Source organism: Cervus canadensis, chromosome 6, assembly GCF_019320065.1.
Source record: "Cervus canadensis isolate Bull #8, Minnesota chromosome 6, ASM1932006v1, whole genome shotgun sequence".
In the NCBI taxonomy this organism is placed as follows: Eukaryota; Metazoa; Chordata; class Mammalia; order Artiodactyla; family Cervidae; genus Cervus; species Cervus canadensis.
The window spans coordinates 36,922,168-36,934,705 of NC_057391.1; the positions used below are offsets into that span (position 1 = coordinate 36,922,168).

General features: G+C 57.2%; 1 protein-coding gene across 11 annotated transcripts; it reads right to left on the minus strand.

The window, feature by feature from the left end:
* Positions 1-2,830: 2,830 nt before the first annotated feature.
* Positions 2,831-12,158, minus strand: CCDC9B (coiled-coil domain containing 9B). 11 transcript variants are annotated; one of them, XR_006269996.1, is made up of 13 exons: positions 11,661-12,152; positions 10,758-10,871; positions 10,376-10,474; positions 10,181-10,258; positions 9,643-9,798; positions 9,427-9,552; positions 8,573-8,772; positions 8,204-8,262; positions 7,538-7,591; positions 7,341-7,440; positions 6,724-6,766; positions 5,678-6,639; positions 2,831-5,331 (listed from the first exon to the last, which is right to left on the minus strand). XR_006269996.1 is itself a non-coding variant. In XM_043471463.1 (12 exons), the coding sequence occupies exons 1-12, from the start codon at positions 11,670-11,672 to the stop codon at positions 6,091-6,093; spliced, it is 1,581 nt and encodes a 526-aa protein (XP_043327398.1). In that variant the 5' UTR covers positions 11,673-12,158; the 3' UTR covers positions 2,831-6,090. The 11 variants fall into 11 exon arrangements, 8 of the variants coding, with proteins under 8 accessions (XP_043327398.1, XP_043327397.1, XP_043327399.1 ...); XR_006269998.1 differs by having other exon boundaries at positions 2,831-3,714; positions 4,870-6,639; XR_006269997.1 differs by having other exon boundaries at positions 2,831-3,714; positions 3,861-6,639.
* Positions 12,159-12,538: the final 380 nt, after the last annotated feature.

The following is a 12,538-nucleotide window of genomic DNA, read 5'->3' on the forward strand; positions in this document are numbered from 1 at the left end:
GCCAGAAGTCCACAGTTGTGTTCCATGTGGTGCTGTTAACAGAGCAGCATGAACTATGTAACCCCTTCATTGTCTCCTTTGTCCTGGCTCTGTGGCCTAATCGTGAGTTATAAAAATATCTGCTCTACAGACAGGTTTTTGGTCACATTATGTCCCACGGGACATAGCCTGTGGGTTTCTACTGCCAGAAAACCTGTGTTATGCTCTTTGTTCCCTCCAGTAGCTAATTTTAAAAGACAAAGACAAAAATTCTTTTTTTCAACCACACACCCAGACTCTACCAGGCCTTCTATCCTGAGAGCCGAAACAGCCACGGCTCCCAGCAGCACACTGCGCTCGTGAACCACCAGAGCCAAACCAGCTTCCCTGTGCCCAATGCCATTCTGTAAACAGTTGTTAAACTACTGTGGGACCAGAAAACTACTGTACAGTGTTTGCCCACGAGGAATGTATAGTCACTCCAACAAGAATCCACTCTTGTTACTTCTCTGTTTTCTTAACTTCAGTTATCTGTTTTTGCTATAGCCTATCCGTTAATCAGTGACAAGATTCTTTTTTTAAAAAATATTGATTTGGCTTCACTGGGTCTTTAGTTGCAGCTTGCCGGATCTTTGGTCTTCGTTGCGGCATAAGGGATCTTTAACTGTGGCATGTGGGACCTAGTTCCCTGACCAGGGATCAAACCTGGGCCCCCTGCATTGGGAGTATGGAGTTTTAGTCATTGGACCACCAGGGAAGTCCCAGCAATAAGATTCTAACTTTCCTTAGGACATTTTCCGTAAACTGCTACCATTATTTCAAGAACTCTTTATTGCCTACAGTGTGCCAAGTGAGCCTCAGAAGTCCCCAAACCAACTTGTTCAAAAAAATGGTTGTTTCCTTTTAGCCTTCCCTCTCTGCTAGCTCAGTGTTCAGAGGATGAGTTGAGGTCTCTCACTTCGTCCTGCAGGCCACCTGTCCCCTTAAGCTCCCTGCTAGTAGTCTGGGTGTCTGGGCAGTGTTGAGTCACAGCCAGTCTCTGAGCTGTAGGCAGCTCACAGTATCACCAGGACCTGGGCTGACCCCGCAGCGGGCTAGGGGCAGGGACCCCTGAACTGGAAGAGACACAACCTACAGACTCAACATTGCATTAGTTATCACCCTTCACCCCTCTCTTTCCTTCTCACCAAATGGGAATTCATGAGGGCAGATGGAGCTAATAGATGTGACAGGGCTTGGAGATCTTGGGAATAAAAGTACAGTATATTCACATGAGGTAATTAATATATTTTCAAGGGAGTGTCTGTCCCTTTGGGCAAAAATGCTGCATAGAAAGAAATGTGAAGGAGAAGGAGTAAACATTACACCAGAGCGCAGACCATCAACATCAGCATCACCTGGGAACTTATAAGAACTGCCATGGCTTAGATCCCATCCCACAGCGACTGGATGAGGAAGTCAGGAGATGGAGCTGGGCAGGGCGTTAACTAGGCTTCCAGGTGATTCGGATGCACACTAACATGTGAGAAGCACTGGTCCAGTCTTTCCCTCTGATTCGGTAAGTTGGGGTTAGGGTATTACTGTTTGGACAGATGGTTATCAAAGGTGACTTTTGACCCTCCTTCTGGGTTGAAGCCAGCTGCCCTGCTGGGGGAAGAGGAAGCACTGTGTCCCTAGAGTTTTAAAAGGGAAAAGGCCTTCATTGTTGGTTCTTTTTGAAAGTTGCAGGAGAACTTACCCTGGAAAGCTTGTTAAGAAGGAGGCAGACCTGAAAGAGTCCTCTCTCCCCATCCCACAAAGATACTGATGTGTTTGCCTGACCTTCTGCCTTGGGGCCTGCTGCTCCTCGAGCCAGTCCTTAAAAGGAGCAGTGGGTGCCACATTTGTTCTTTCTGGTGCCAGGTCTGTGCTATTTCACTTCGCTGGCGTCAAGTGGATGCTTAATGAGAGGCCGTGACGTAGACTGGCAGACTTGTTGAGAGAAAGCAGCCTCGGACTGTGTTTTCTGCAGCTTCTCTCACTGCCTTCCCCAGCCTCACATTCTCCCCCAGCCTCCCGCGGGGCTGTGGTCACCTTGTGTCTGCTCTCCCGCATAAGCCCTGATAGCCCTCGCTCAGGACAAGATGCTTGTAGGGTCTGTGGACACTGGTAAATGACTCAAGAGGCAGAAGTGAAGCGGTGCCTGTCGTTTCTCCTATTCCCTTGAACTCCCCGCCCGGGACTTAACCCCCAATTAAGAAGATGTGGCCATATTGGGATTTTTGGCATTTCCTTTATTCTTTTCTGGGGCCAGTGCCATCTTTTCCTTTTATTCCTGTCCCTGAGGCTAGATTTTGGGGCTGGAACTGATTGGTTCCTTCCAAATTTGGACCTTGTTAGATAGCTGCGGATCCCCTAGTTCCAGAGATCCCCAGTTACCCATCCCTTGATTATATGAAAATACAGGCATGCTACTCCTTTGGGTGGTAAAACTTCGGGAGGCCTGAAGCCAACTCCACAAAGGAGTCTATTTCTGGGGAGTAAATTTGTGAGATTGCTGCTGATGTAAACAGAAGAAAAGAGGAAATGCCTGAACTGCAAAAGCCAGTGTGAAAGTTAGGGGGAAATGTTTAGGACATCCCTGTGATCCAGTGGGTGGATGAGGGCAAAGAACATTTCCTGTAAGAGGAGAGTGACTTCTTGCTGCTTTTAACTCACCCAGACCACCCCAGGGAAGTAAAAGCAGCTTACTGTCCTAGAAGGTCAAGTACCCTTTACAGACCTTCCCTTCTTTTGAGAGTGTGTTGACCCCAGTGAAGATGAGAGTAGAAGAGAAGGCAATGGAAAAGACAGAAAACAAAGTAGACCAAGATCACAACAAATCACTGCTTCTTTATTCAACAAACATTTACTGAGTGTCTTCTTCGTGCCAGGCTACTGTTAACAGAGTGCCTACTATGTGCCCGGGGTATTTTGCATATTTTCATCTTTAATTTTCTTAACAATCCTTCAACATAGGTATTACTAGCTCCATTTTGCAAACAAGAAAACTGAAGCTTTTAGACATTAAAATTGACCAGAGCCATCCAGCTAGCAGGTGACAGACATAAAATTCAGATTCAGTCTCTTGGATTCCAAGGCCCGTGTTTGTTCCACTCTACCATGCTGCCTATCATCCCCCAAATACCTCCCTCACAGCGTGGTCTGCCACTCCCCTCTGTAAGGTGATCAGTGCCAGGACAGAGATGCTTTCCACCTCTTCTGCCTTCCTTGTTTTGAGGCCTTGGGTAAAGCTGTCATGTCCCCGCTGGCCCTCTACTGCCCTCTGCACTCTCCCTTGTCAATTCCCCCAGCTCTGTGCCTGGGCTCCTGATTCCATGTCCCATGAAGAACTTCCCACCTTTGAGGAGCAGTCTTGTCTGTTGGTTGGAGAGGAGAAGGACATCCAAGAAGGCAGCTCCCAGCCAGGCCTTTAACCAAAAGATCCAGGAAGAAACAGAGCAGCCTTCCATGGCCCCGAGCTTTGTGGAGGGATGTCTACCCTTCCCTCCTGCCCCTTAGCTGGTTTCATCCTGGAGCAGGGTTTGTGGCCACCAGAAGTGCTAGCTCATTGCTCCTGAAGAAGGGCTCCCCTTTTCTAAGTAAAGCTCAATGATACTTGCCTTGTGCTATAGTTCTTCCTATAATGAAGATGTCCTATGCCAGACTCCATTCTCTCCAACTGCTAGTGACTCACTCCCATGACATCCCTTCCTCCTAATACCCAAAAGAGAGAGAAGCCCATTTTTCCATAGCCCTTTAGACCAGCTTCCTCTCCCACTTAGGTCTTGTCATGAGGCCTCAAGCAGATCTCTGCCCTAACTACATCTCCAACCCACAGTCAAACATGACTAGGCACATACCCTTTAATGAAGGCACATCTGTATAGTTGGCAGCATTGGTGGTTGGGGGAAGTTTGTACTTCTTAGAATCCAAATTCTGGTTCACAATTTGGGAGACATCTGAATTCAAGGGCTCTGCTTGAATCTGCTCTACTCCGGCTCCATCTTTGGGAGTCATGGGTTCCAGAGCCAGTTTCATGCTCTGAAGTCACAAACGTGTGACCGGATGGCAAGAGGAAAACTTAAGCTTGAAATCTTTCACCCTTGCCTTTTCATATCTCACAGGGGTCTTCTCTCTACATGCACAGAATGTTCCCAAACCTTTCCAGAATTCCTCTGATCAATCCCCACCTCTTCCAACCACCTTCACCTCACCCCACTCCCAATCAACTTTCTCACTCCCCACTACAGGGAGTTGGCACCACAGTTCTCAAGCCTCTAGCCCAAAGCCTCAGCTTCCCACCCTACTCTGAGACCAGGAAGCTCCTACCTGGTGGGGGCAGCCTGCCACCACCCCATGTAGAGCCAGCAGCCAGCCCTTTAGAGTCTAGTCTGTCTCTGTCCTCAGCCCTCCATATATTCTAATCCAAATCCTTCCTCTCAAAGTGTGGTCCAGGAATCCGCAGTAAAGGCAGCACCTGGAGCCTATGAGAAATGCAGGTTCCCAGGCCCAGCCCAGAGTTAGAGTCTGCATTCATCTATACCTTAATGTGTAAGAAGCACTGCTTGAAACAGTCTGATCTGCTGAAAAGTCATCCCCTCCACCCTCCTCCTCAATAGAGGGGGTGGTTCGTGGAGCAAGGGCCAGTGAGGAAGCCTGGCCTCACAGTTGAGCCACAATTCAGACCTCCCTTTGACAGTGGAGAGAAATGCTGGGGATGATCTGGACACTCCCGAGAGAACCCAGAGAAGCCAGTGAAGCCTGGCACCCTCAGCAGAGAGGAACAGCCACGGCCGGGCTATGTGGGGAGATCCAGGCAGGGGTTTGGGGGCAAAGGGGACACCTGATGAGAAAGAGAGGCACGCCCACCTTTGCACACAGCGGTGGGATGGTTCCCTCTGGGCTCCTACCACCATCTTCAGCCCCTGTCGGGCACCTACAGCCAAGAACAGCTCCTGCCGTGCAGCCTGGATCTGCCGGATGACGAGGCTTCTTCCCTCCCTCTTGCTGGCAAAGTCACCATCGCCCACCGGCTGCATTGCTGGTAGTGGGTGCTCAGGAAATGTTTGTTGAATTGAGAGGAAGCCACAGCTTGTGCGGAGTCTGGATAATTCACCAGACGTGGGCCTCAGTGGTGGGGGGAACAGAGACTAAGTAGGAAAGACGAGTCCTGATGTCGTACTTAGCTGGAGTTGCTGTTTCTCTGCCTCGAGTCCCTGCCTGAGACCTCCTCTGACATGACACACTGCAGGGACGCGGTGGGAAGATGGCAGGAAACGACCCCAGGTAGCAGGCTCCCCCTCCCCCACTCAGGATGCACTCAGGTCTGACCTGGGGATGGGGGAGGAGGTCCCCGAAGATGAGCTCCCCCACCCTGCGGTGGGGAGAGGCAGCTGTCTGTCCCCTCTTCACCCCACCCCGCTTCAGAGATCCTTCCTTTCACAGAGGAGACCAGAGCTCTGCTCTTCTGTCCCCAGCTCCGTCCCTGCCGGCTGTGGCCTCCCTTCCTCTGGGCCTCAGCCTCCTCTTCCCGAAAGGATCCCCCGCGGGTCATCCAGTGATTCTGGGACTGAGTGTCACATGGGTACAAGGCTGGGGAAAGTGTAGGAAAGGGCCCCAGGCCTGGGCTAGCCATGCCAGCTGCTGAGGCTGGCAGCAGCTGATGAGCTGGCAGTACCTGACGAGCCAGGAGCCGGCAGCTGGAGAGGGTGGCCAGGCCCCAGGGGGTGACGGGAGCTAGGTGAGCCGGCTGCTGAGTGCTTCCAAGCCTTGTCCTCTCATCACAGCAGGGAGCCTGTGGCCTGGACAGCAGTAGGCTTGGGACAGAGCTCACCAGTCTCACAGACCAGGCGTGGCGCGGGCATGCACCAGCGGCCGTACCTGTGGGCGAGAGCACACGTGTGCACTGGTGGCGCCTATGAGGGCAGGGGCTGGCTCCTGGCCTTCACAGTCTCACTCCCCTGGAGAGTTTGCCAAACTGCTCAGCCAGGCCGCCACAGCCACCAGCCACCACACACCCATGGTGCAAAGACTCTGGACAGTGTCTCCCCTCCTGTCCCCAGCCTGGCCCCCTGCTCCCAAGAGCTTTGCTCAGCATCTTCCTGCAGGGCCAGGACCCCCTGTCCTGCTCCTCACACCTCCCGCACCCCTCGCCCTTTGGCTGCCTCCTCTAGGGGCCCTGCTCCGAGGTGTCAGGCCCTGCTGGGTCCCAGCCTTGCCAGGCCTGTCTTCTCTGGGCTCCAGGGCCCCTGCCTCTTTGGGGGGCCCGGAACAAGTCTGGGCTTCTGGCTCGGCCTGGGGCTCGGTTGACCCCAGGGGCTGCTCATGGCCCTCCAGCTGGGTCACAGGGCTCTCCTGGTCCCCAGGCTTTGAACTGAGCACACAGGTGCTCTCCTGAGGCCCAGAGCTACTGGCGCCTCCTAGAGAGAGATCGAGGGGAACCAAGTCTGAGTTTGGTGGAGAGCCCGGACTGGCTGGACTGGCTGCCAAATCTCCCGACTCCTCTTTCAGCCCCTCTGGTGATGCCGATGCTGGGGTGGGGGTGGTTCCCAGGGCACTGGTGGGTCCGCCCGGCTCCATCCTGCTCTGAGTCTGCTCATGTTCCTTCTCATTCGGAGTCTTTCTGGTACTTTGGCTTCCCTGAAAACAAGAGGTTGGCTCTACTAGTTGGTGAATTTAGGGCTCACGTCCCTAACCCGCCCCATCCTATGTCCGAGTACCCACCTCCTGGCTCTCCGGCTCCTCCCTGTCTTCCTTCATTTCCCACCTGCAGAAACACAGCATATGGCAGGCCCCACTCCTAACCCACCCCACCTCACGTCACCTGCTCCATAGCAGGCAGCCCACGTCCCCCAGGGGGAAACGAGTGCCCAGGGGTCTCAGAGGAAGGTCAGAGCCACAACAAGGCTCCAGGATGTTTCCCTTCCAGCCTGACCTTCCGCCCCAAACCCAGCCATTTCCTCTGAACACTGCCCACTAAGGCAGGTCCCCAGCTGCTGTTTATGGCCAAGCCTGCAGCACCTTGAGTTCTATGGGGACGATGGGCGTGTCCCGGCCTGTGCTGCCTGGGAAAGGCGTGCCTGACTTCCCCCGGGAAGGGAACTGCTGTAATTACACCCGGCCTCCCAGGGCACCAGGCTCTTGCTGCAGCTGCCTTTGCCGATGGTCTCTCCCCGCATCTCATTAACCTGCCACCAGGCAGCAGTCAGCCAAGAGGCAGAGGCCCTGGGGGCTGCAGCAGGCACCTGGGCCAGGCCAGCCTGACCTCCCAGAGGCAAGACAGGGCCAGGAAATCCAGGAGCCCAGAACCTCCCCTGATTTTGCTCCCTGTCTCATGTTACCTGCGGGCCCTGCCAGTCAGCCTCTCTGTCCCTCGAGCCTTGCTGCGTGTGGCCAGCGCCACCATGGGTCTGCCCTGTTGCCCACCCCGAGTAGCACTGCCTGTAAGAGATGGTACACATCAAGAGAGAAGGGGGTCATGGCAGCCCGGTTCCTTCACCTGCTCCTGGGACCTGATCCTCCTCCTCTCTCAGCTCACCTTTGCCATCAGGGGACAGTGGTGGGGGCTGTAGCTTTCGCTGGCTCCTGGGACCTAAGGGGGAAGAGGAAATTGGGAAAGGGTGGGATCACAAAAGAGCCAAAGCAGGAACATCAGCTCTTTCAGGACCAGGAAGTTAGTCCTTCTCTTGGTCCAGTTGTGAGTGTTCTGGTTCCCAGAAAGACGTCTGGCCTGGGTGCTAGGGTTGGGAGGGTGCGGTTAGGGCAGTGTCAGGGGAGCTGGGTCCCTGTGCTTGCTTTGCCAGTCCTGGCTAGGTGACCAGCAGAGCAGCCTCTCCAGCCTTGACTTCCTCACGTGTGAAATGAGGGGCCAGAGATGCAGTGGAATTATCCCTATAATAGATAAGGAGCAGCTGCCACCCAGGAGGGTCCCACACCTCAAAAGGACCCCAGTGCTGACTTCCTAGTGAGCCTTCTCTCCAGACCTTCTGGGGTCAGAACCCAGGGCAGGGGTTGTGGGTTTAGAGGATGCGAAGGAAGGTCATGGTGCCTACTCTGATAGGGAGGGGAGGAAGGAAGATGTTCTTTCATGCTTCTTTCCAGCTCTGAAAATAGGTGGTAGACCAAGAGACAAAGGACAGAGAGAAAGAGGGAGCAAGGGGTGAAAAACTGCAGAAGGAGTGGGGGTAGTGGGGTTTCGGCTCACCCCTCGTGCTGCCCACCCTGGCCGGGCCCTCTTCCCGAAGCTTGCTGGAGCCCTGTCGCCTGCATTGCAGAGAGAAGGAGTCAGGCTGGCTGGTGGCGGGAAGGACAGAGGCTGCAGAGCTGCTGGTGGGCCAGACCCCCCTCCCCTTCCCCCAGCCCCAGGCCTAAGGACAGAAGGGAGAGCATGGGCCCAAGGAAGATGGGAAACCCAGCGCCTGTACAGAGCCCGTAGCCCCAGGCACAACCGGAGGGCCAGGCAGATCCTCACACCCTGGGGAGGGGCCCAGCCGCCCTGCAAGAGGCGCCCACAGTTAGCCTGCCACAGCCCCACAGCATGTCAACCCAGCAGCTGCCGGGCCCTGCCACCCACGTGGGCTTGGCCTTGTCCAGGTCCCACGGGCGGCGCCAGTCACCCTGTGAGTCTCTGTGCCGTGCCAGGCGGGCCTGGTCAATCTGCTCCCGCTCCTGCTTCCACTGGGCATAGTCCCAGCCCACCTCCAGGGGGCCCCCCGGTGCCCGGCGGGGAGCTGGGCCTGGGACCAGGGCTGGACTCCGGGGCTCCCGGACACCCTGCAGGGAGAAGACATTAAGCACCATGGGGTGGAAGCAGAAACAGCCCTGGGTTTGGGATGGGGATTCAGAGAGTCTGCTAACCCCTTCCTCTCTGAAGGTTTTGACGTCCCCACCCCAAAATTAGATCCATTCCATGTAGGTTAAATCCTGTTTGCCACAGGCATGGCTTCCATCCAGGGTTAGCTGTGTCTTTGGGGCAAGATGACCTCTCCGTTGGTATTTCCTCATCTGTGAAATGGGGATAATGATAGTGCTATCCAGGGGGTTGTTGCTGGAGTGTGGTCAGGCCCAGGGTGAAGGGACACCCAGCTGCTGGGAGCAAGAACCAAGACTAGGGACTGCTGCCATCTAGAGGTCACACCTGGCACACGGCCAGTTTCACACCCTGGACCCACCTCCTCACCCCACCAGCTTGCCACCAGAGGTCCAGGCAGGGTTAGGGGCTGGGACACGTCTCTCGCTTACACTGTCTCTCACTGCATGACCCACCAGACATGGAGACTGGTCAGAGAAGGGAAGAAGGAGTGGGAATTCTTGCAGGTGCTGCCTGGGCCACATCCCCACAGATGGGGACATATGCGATTCAGCTTCCATGCCTCCCCCAAGTGGGGACCACCACATTCATGTCCCCATCCCTTTTTGGGGAGGTACCTTCCGTGCAGAATCTGAGCTGATGGCCGTTGGCATGCAGGGGCTCCGGCCCAAGCCCCCTCCAGGTGACCCTTCTGCTCCCTGGTTCCGTGCTCTGGTGGGCTTCTCACTTACGATACGCTTGGCCTGGGGGAGGTAAGGATGGGCAGTGTAGCACAGGCAGGGAAGAAGAGGAGGCTTCCTGGCTCATAGGCTTCCCCGACCCACCCTGCTCACCTCGGCTTTGTTTTCCATGGTCACAGCCAGATCCACCCGCTCCCCCAAGCAGAAGGTGCCAGTGTGGGCCTCTGCCTGCTCATCCTCAAGAATCTCACTGGCTGCTCCAGGTCCAAGGGCACTCCTTCCCCAGTTCCGGCTGACCACCCGCTTCCCCTGCAGAATGAGGTGCCATGCCGTGAGGCCACATGGGCAGCACTGGGCAGAAGTTGGGGGTTGGATCCTTTGGGTGCTTCCCAGGCTGGGTTCCAGCCCTGGCCCTCCCTGGAATGCCCACTGAGGAGCTGCCTCTGTGAGGCATTCACATACCAGTGGCATTAGGTTATCCAGGCCTGGGGCCACCCAGGGGCCCAAGACGCCACAGTGGCCCATCTCTGAGCTGGGAAATCCAAAGCACTCAGACAACGAGGCTCTGTTCTCAGACGCTGTTCCTGGCATTCAGCCCAACGTCTCTGTGCCCGGGGACTTGGGGTTTAGGGGCGGCCTGTGCGTGGGGGCACAGGTGCAGAGCTCTGGGGCTGGAAAAGGGCACGGTCACCTTCCAGCTGTGGCTCTCTGGGGTGGGGGCCAGCAGTGGGCCTGGGCTGCATGAGGTTGGGATCTGGGAGGTATGTCCCTGAAGAGAAGTGGGAGAAGCGGAGGAGCAGGGGTGGCTGTGCTCCCCCCGCACAAGCTGGGCCGCCACCTCCCTGCCACCCCACCCTGCCTCCCGGGCGGGTCTTCCTCTAGGAACCTGGCTGACGGTGACAGTGAGGCCGTGAGGACGAAGGAGCTCCGGCGTGGTCACAGCCATGCCCCCCTGCTCTGCCTGCCGCCGGTCTTCCTGGATCTCCTGTGGGAGGGCCCCGGGGTCAGCACAGGCCACGGCCCCCCAGAGGCACAGATACACAGACGCCGACAGGCCTACACAGAGAGACACCAGTGGGACACCAGGGGGCAGATGCACCATATCACAGAGTCCCCAAGACCCTCGCCGAGCCTCTGAGATGGAACACAGCCACCCTCGCCCCGGACCCAGACCCAAGCCTGCAGGGAGAGACCACCATGCCGGAGTCTGCAGGTCAGCCCAGAAGGGCCAGCCCAGTCAGTCCTCCCGCCCCGCACAGCCCACTCACCTGGTACCTGCGCAATAGGGCCTGGTTCTTCTTGCGAAGGGCGACTATCCTCCGGTCCAGCTCTGCATCCTTCTCCTCCTGCCTGCTCATCGGGGACTCAGCCCCGGGAGGCCCCTGCAGAGGGCAGGGGGCCCAAGCTCCTGACTGCTGGGCCCATCCCTTACCAGTTCCTCAACTTTTACATCCACCCGTTCTACCCTATTCTTACCACCCAAGGAATAGACCTAGGCCCAGAGCTAGGGTTGCATGGGGAGCCGGCCCATGGAAGGCCGTAAGCCCCCACCCTGCTAGGCCTGCCTGCCATCTCTCTGCGTCCTCTCCGGGGGCTCAGGTCAGAGCCTTATACCCAGGCCCGCAGCTCCCAGCAGTGGCTGCCCCTCCCCCCGGCTCTCCAGGGAGCTCAGCTGCGGAGCAGAGCCTGGAATGGGAGTTATAAATGGCTCTGGCAGTGGAACCTGCCGTGACTGGGAAGTTGCCAGGGGATTCAGGAGGTCGAGGGGGGAGCTGTTGGGCTCCCAGGCTGAGAACCTCAGTGAAAAGAGAGGCCCTTGCTCTGTCCTGGGCTCCCAGGCCACGGACCCCACTTCTCAGGCCTGCGCCCAGCCTGTGGGAAAGAGCCGCTCCCACAGGCCCAGCCTTTCCAGGCCGAGAGCTGCCGGCAAGAGTCAGCTCTGTGGGTGGGCCCCGCCCGGGAGCCCCCTGGGCACACTGTGATCCTCGGGTCCCTCCTTGTCTGGCTGCAGGGACTCCGTCGTGGCCGACACCCCTGCCCAGCGCCCCCCGCTCCCGCCTAGGCACAGCCCTCTTCCTCCCGGGCCCAGCTGTCCCCAGCTGCCCTCAGAGTGTGGCCGCCTGGCGTCCCAGCCCCAAGAAGCCCCCCGCCAAAGGCAAGGTGCCACTCACAGCTGAGTGCATGGCAACGGCGGGCACGGAGAGAATTCCAGAGCAGTCCTGGGGGGAGCTAGAGCGGGAGGGAAGCCGGAGCCACCGGAGCCGGGCCTCCCTCCGCCGGCCTCTCCCTGCCGGCTTCGCCGCTCAGCACACGAGATCATGTTGTGATTACAAAAGACTCCTCTGGGCTCCCAGCCAGGAACGCCGCGGCCACCGCCCCCACCATCCACTCTCAGAGGGCGAGGACCAGGGCACCGGCAGCCAGCTGGCCCTGCCCAGCACCTCTCCCTGCCCTGCCCCAGTGTCCCCAGACAGACTGGCGGGGACTTCTGCCTGGCGGGGCGAGCCCACACAGGGGGCCTTACGCTCCAGTAGGACCCCAGCCTGGGCCTGCCTGCAGACAGATGGGCAGCCAAGTAGGCCTCCGTCCCTCCCATTAGTAGAGAGAGGCCTATAGTCCAGCCCATTGCCCTGCCTGGTCCGAGGGCCTCCGCTCAAATGAGCGTCCCCTGGCCTTTCACTCTCCTCACCAGTTCTGGTTTAAGTAACTCGAAGGGCTCAAGGAGTTCACCTCCCCTAGGCCATCAAGTACTACCGCATACCTAAAATAACACCATTAGTCATTCATTCCTTTGGGTTTAGCGTTGCCTTCCCTGTACGTTCAAGTACAGTTGCTCCTGGGACGCTCAACTGCCTGGGTCACCCCTTGGTGTGGGGCGCCTCCCTCAGGGCCCACGCCGCCACAGCTCAGGCCTGGCCAACAGCCTTCCTCCTCAGCTCCTACCTCGGAGTCCTTCCTGGCCTTGCTCTCCATGGCTGGCCCTCTCAGCCTCTCTGACCCTGAGACTGGAAGGAGCCTCTTCTGGGGAAGTCTCTCCCCAGATCTTGCC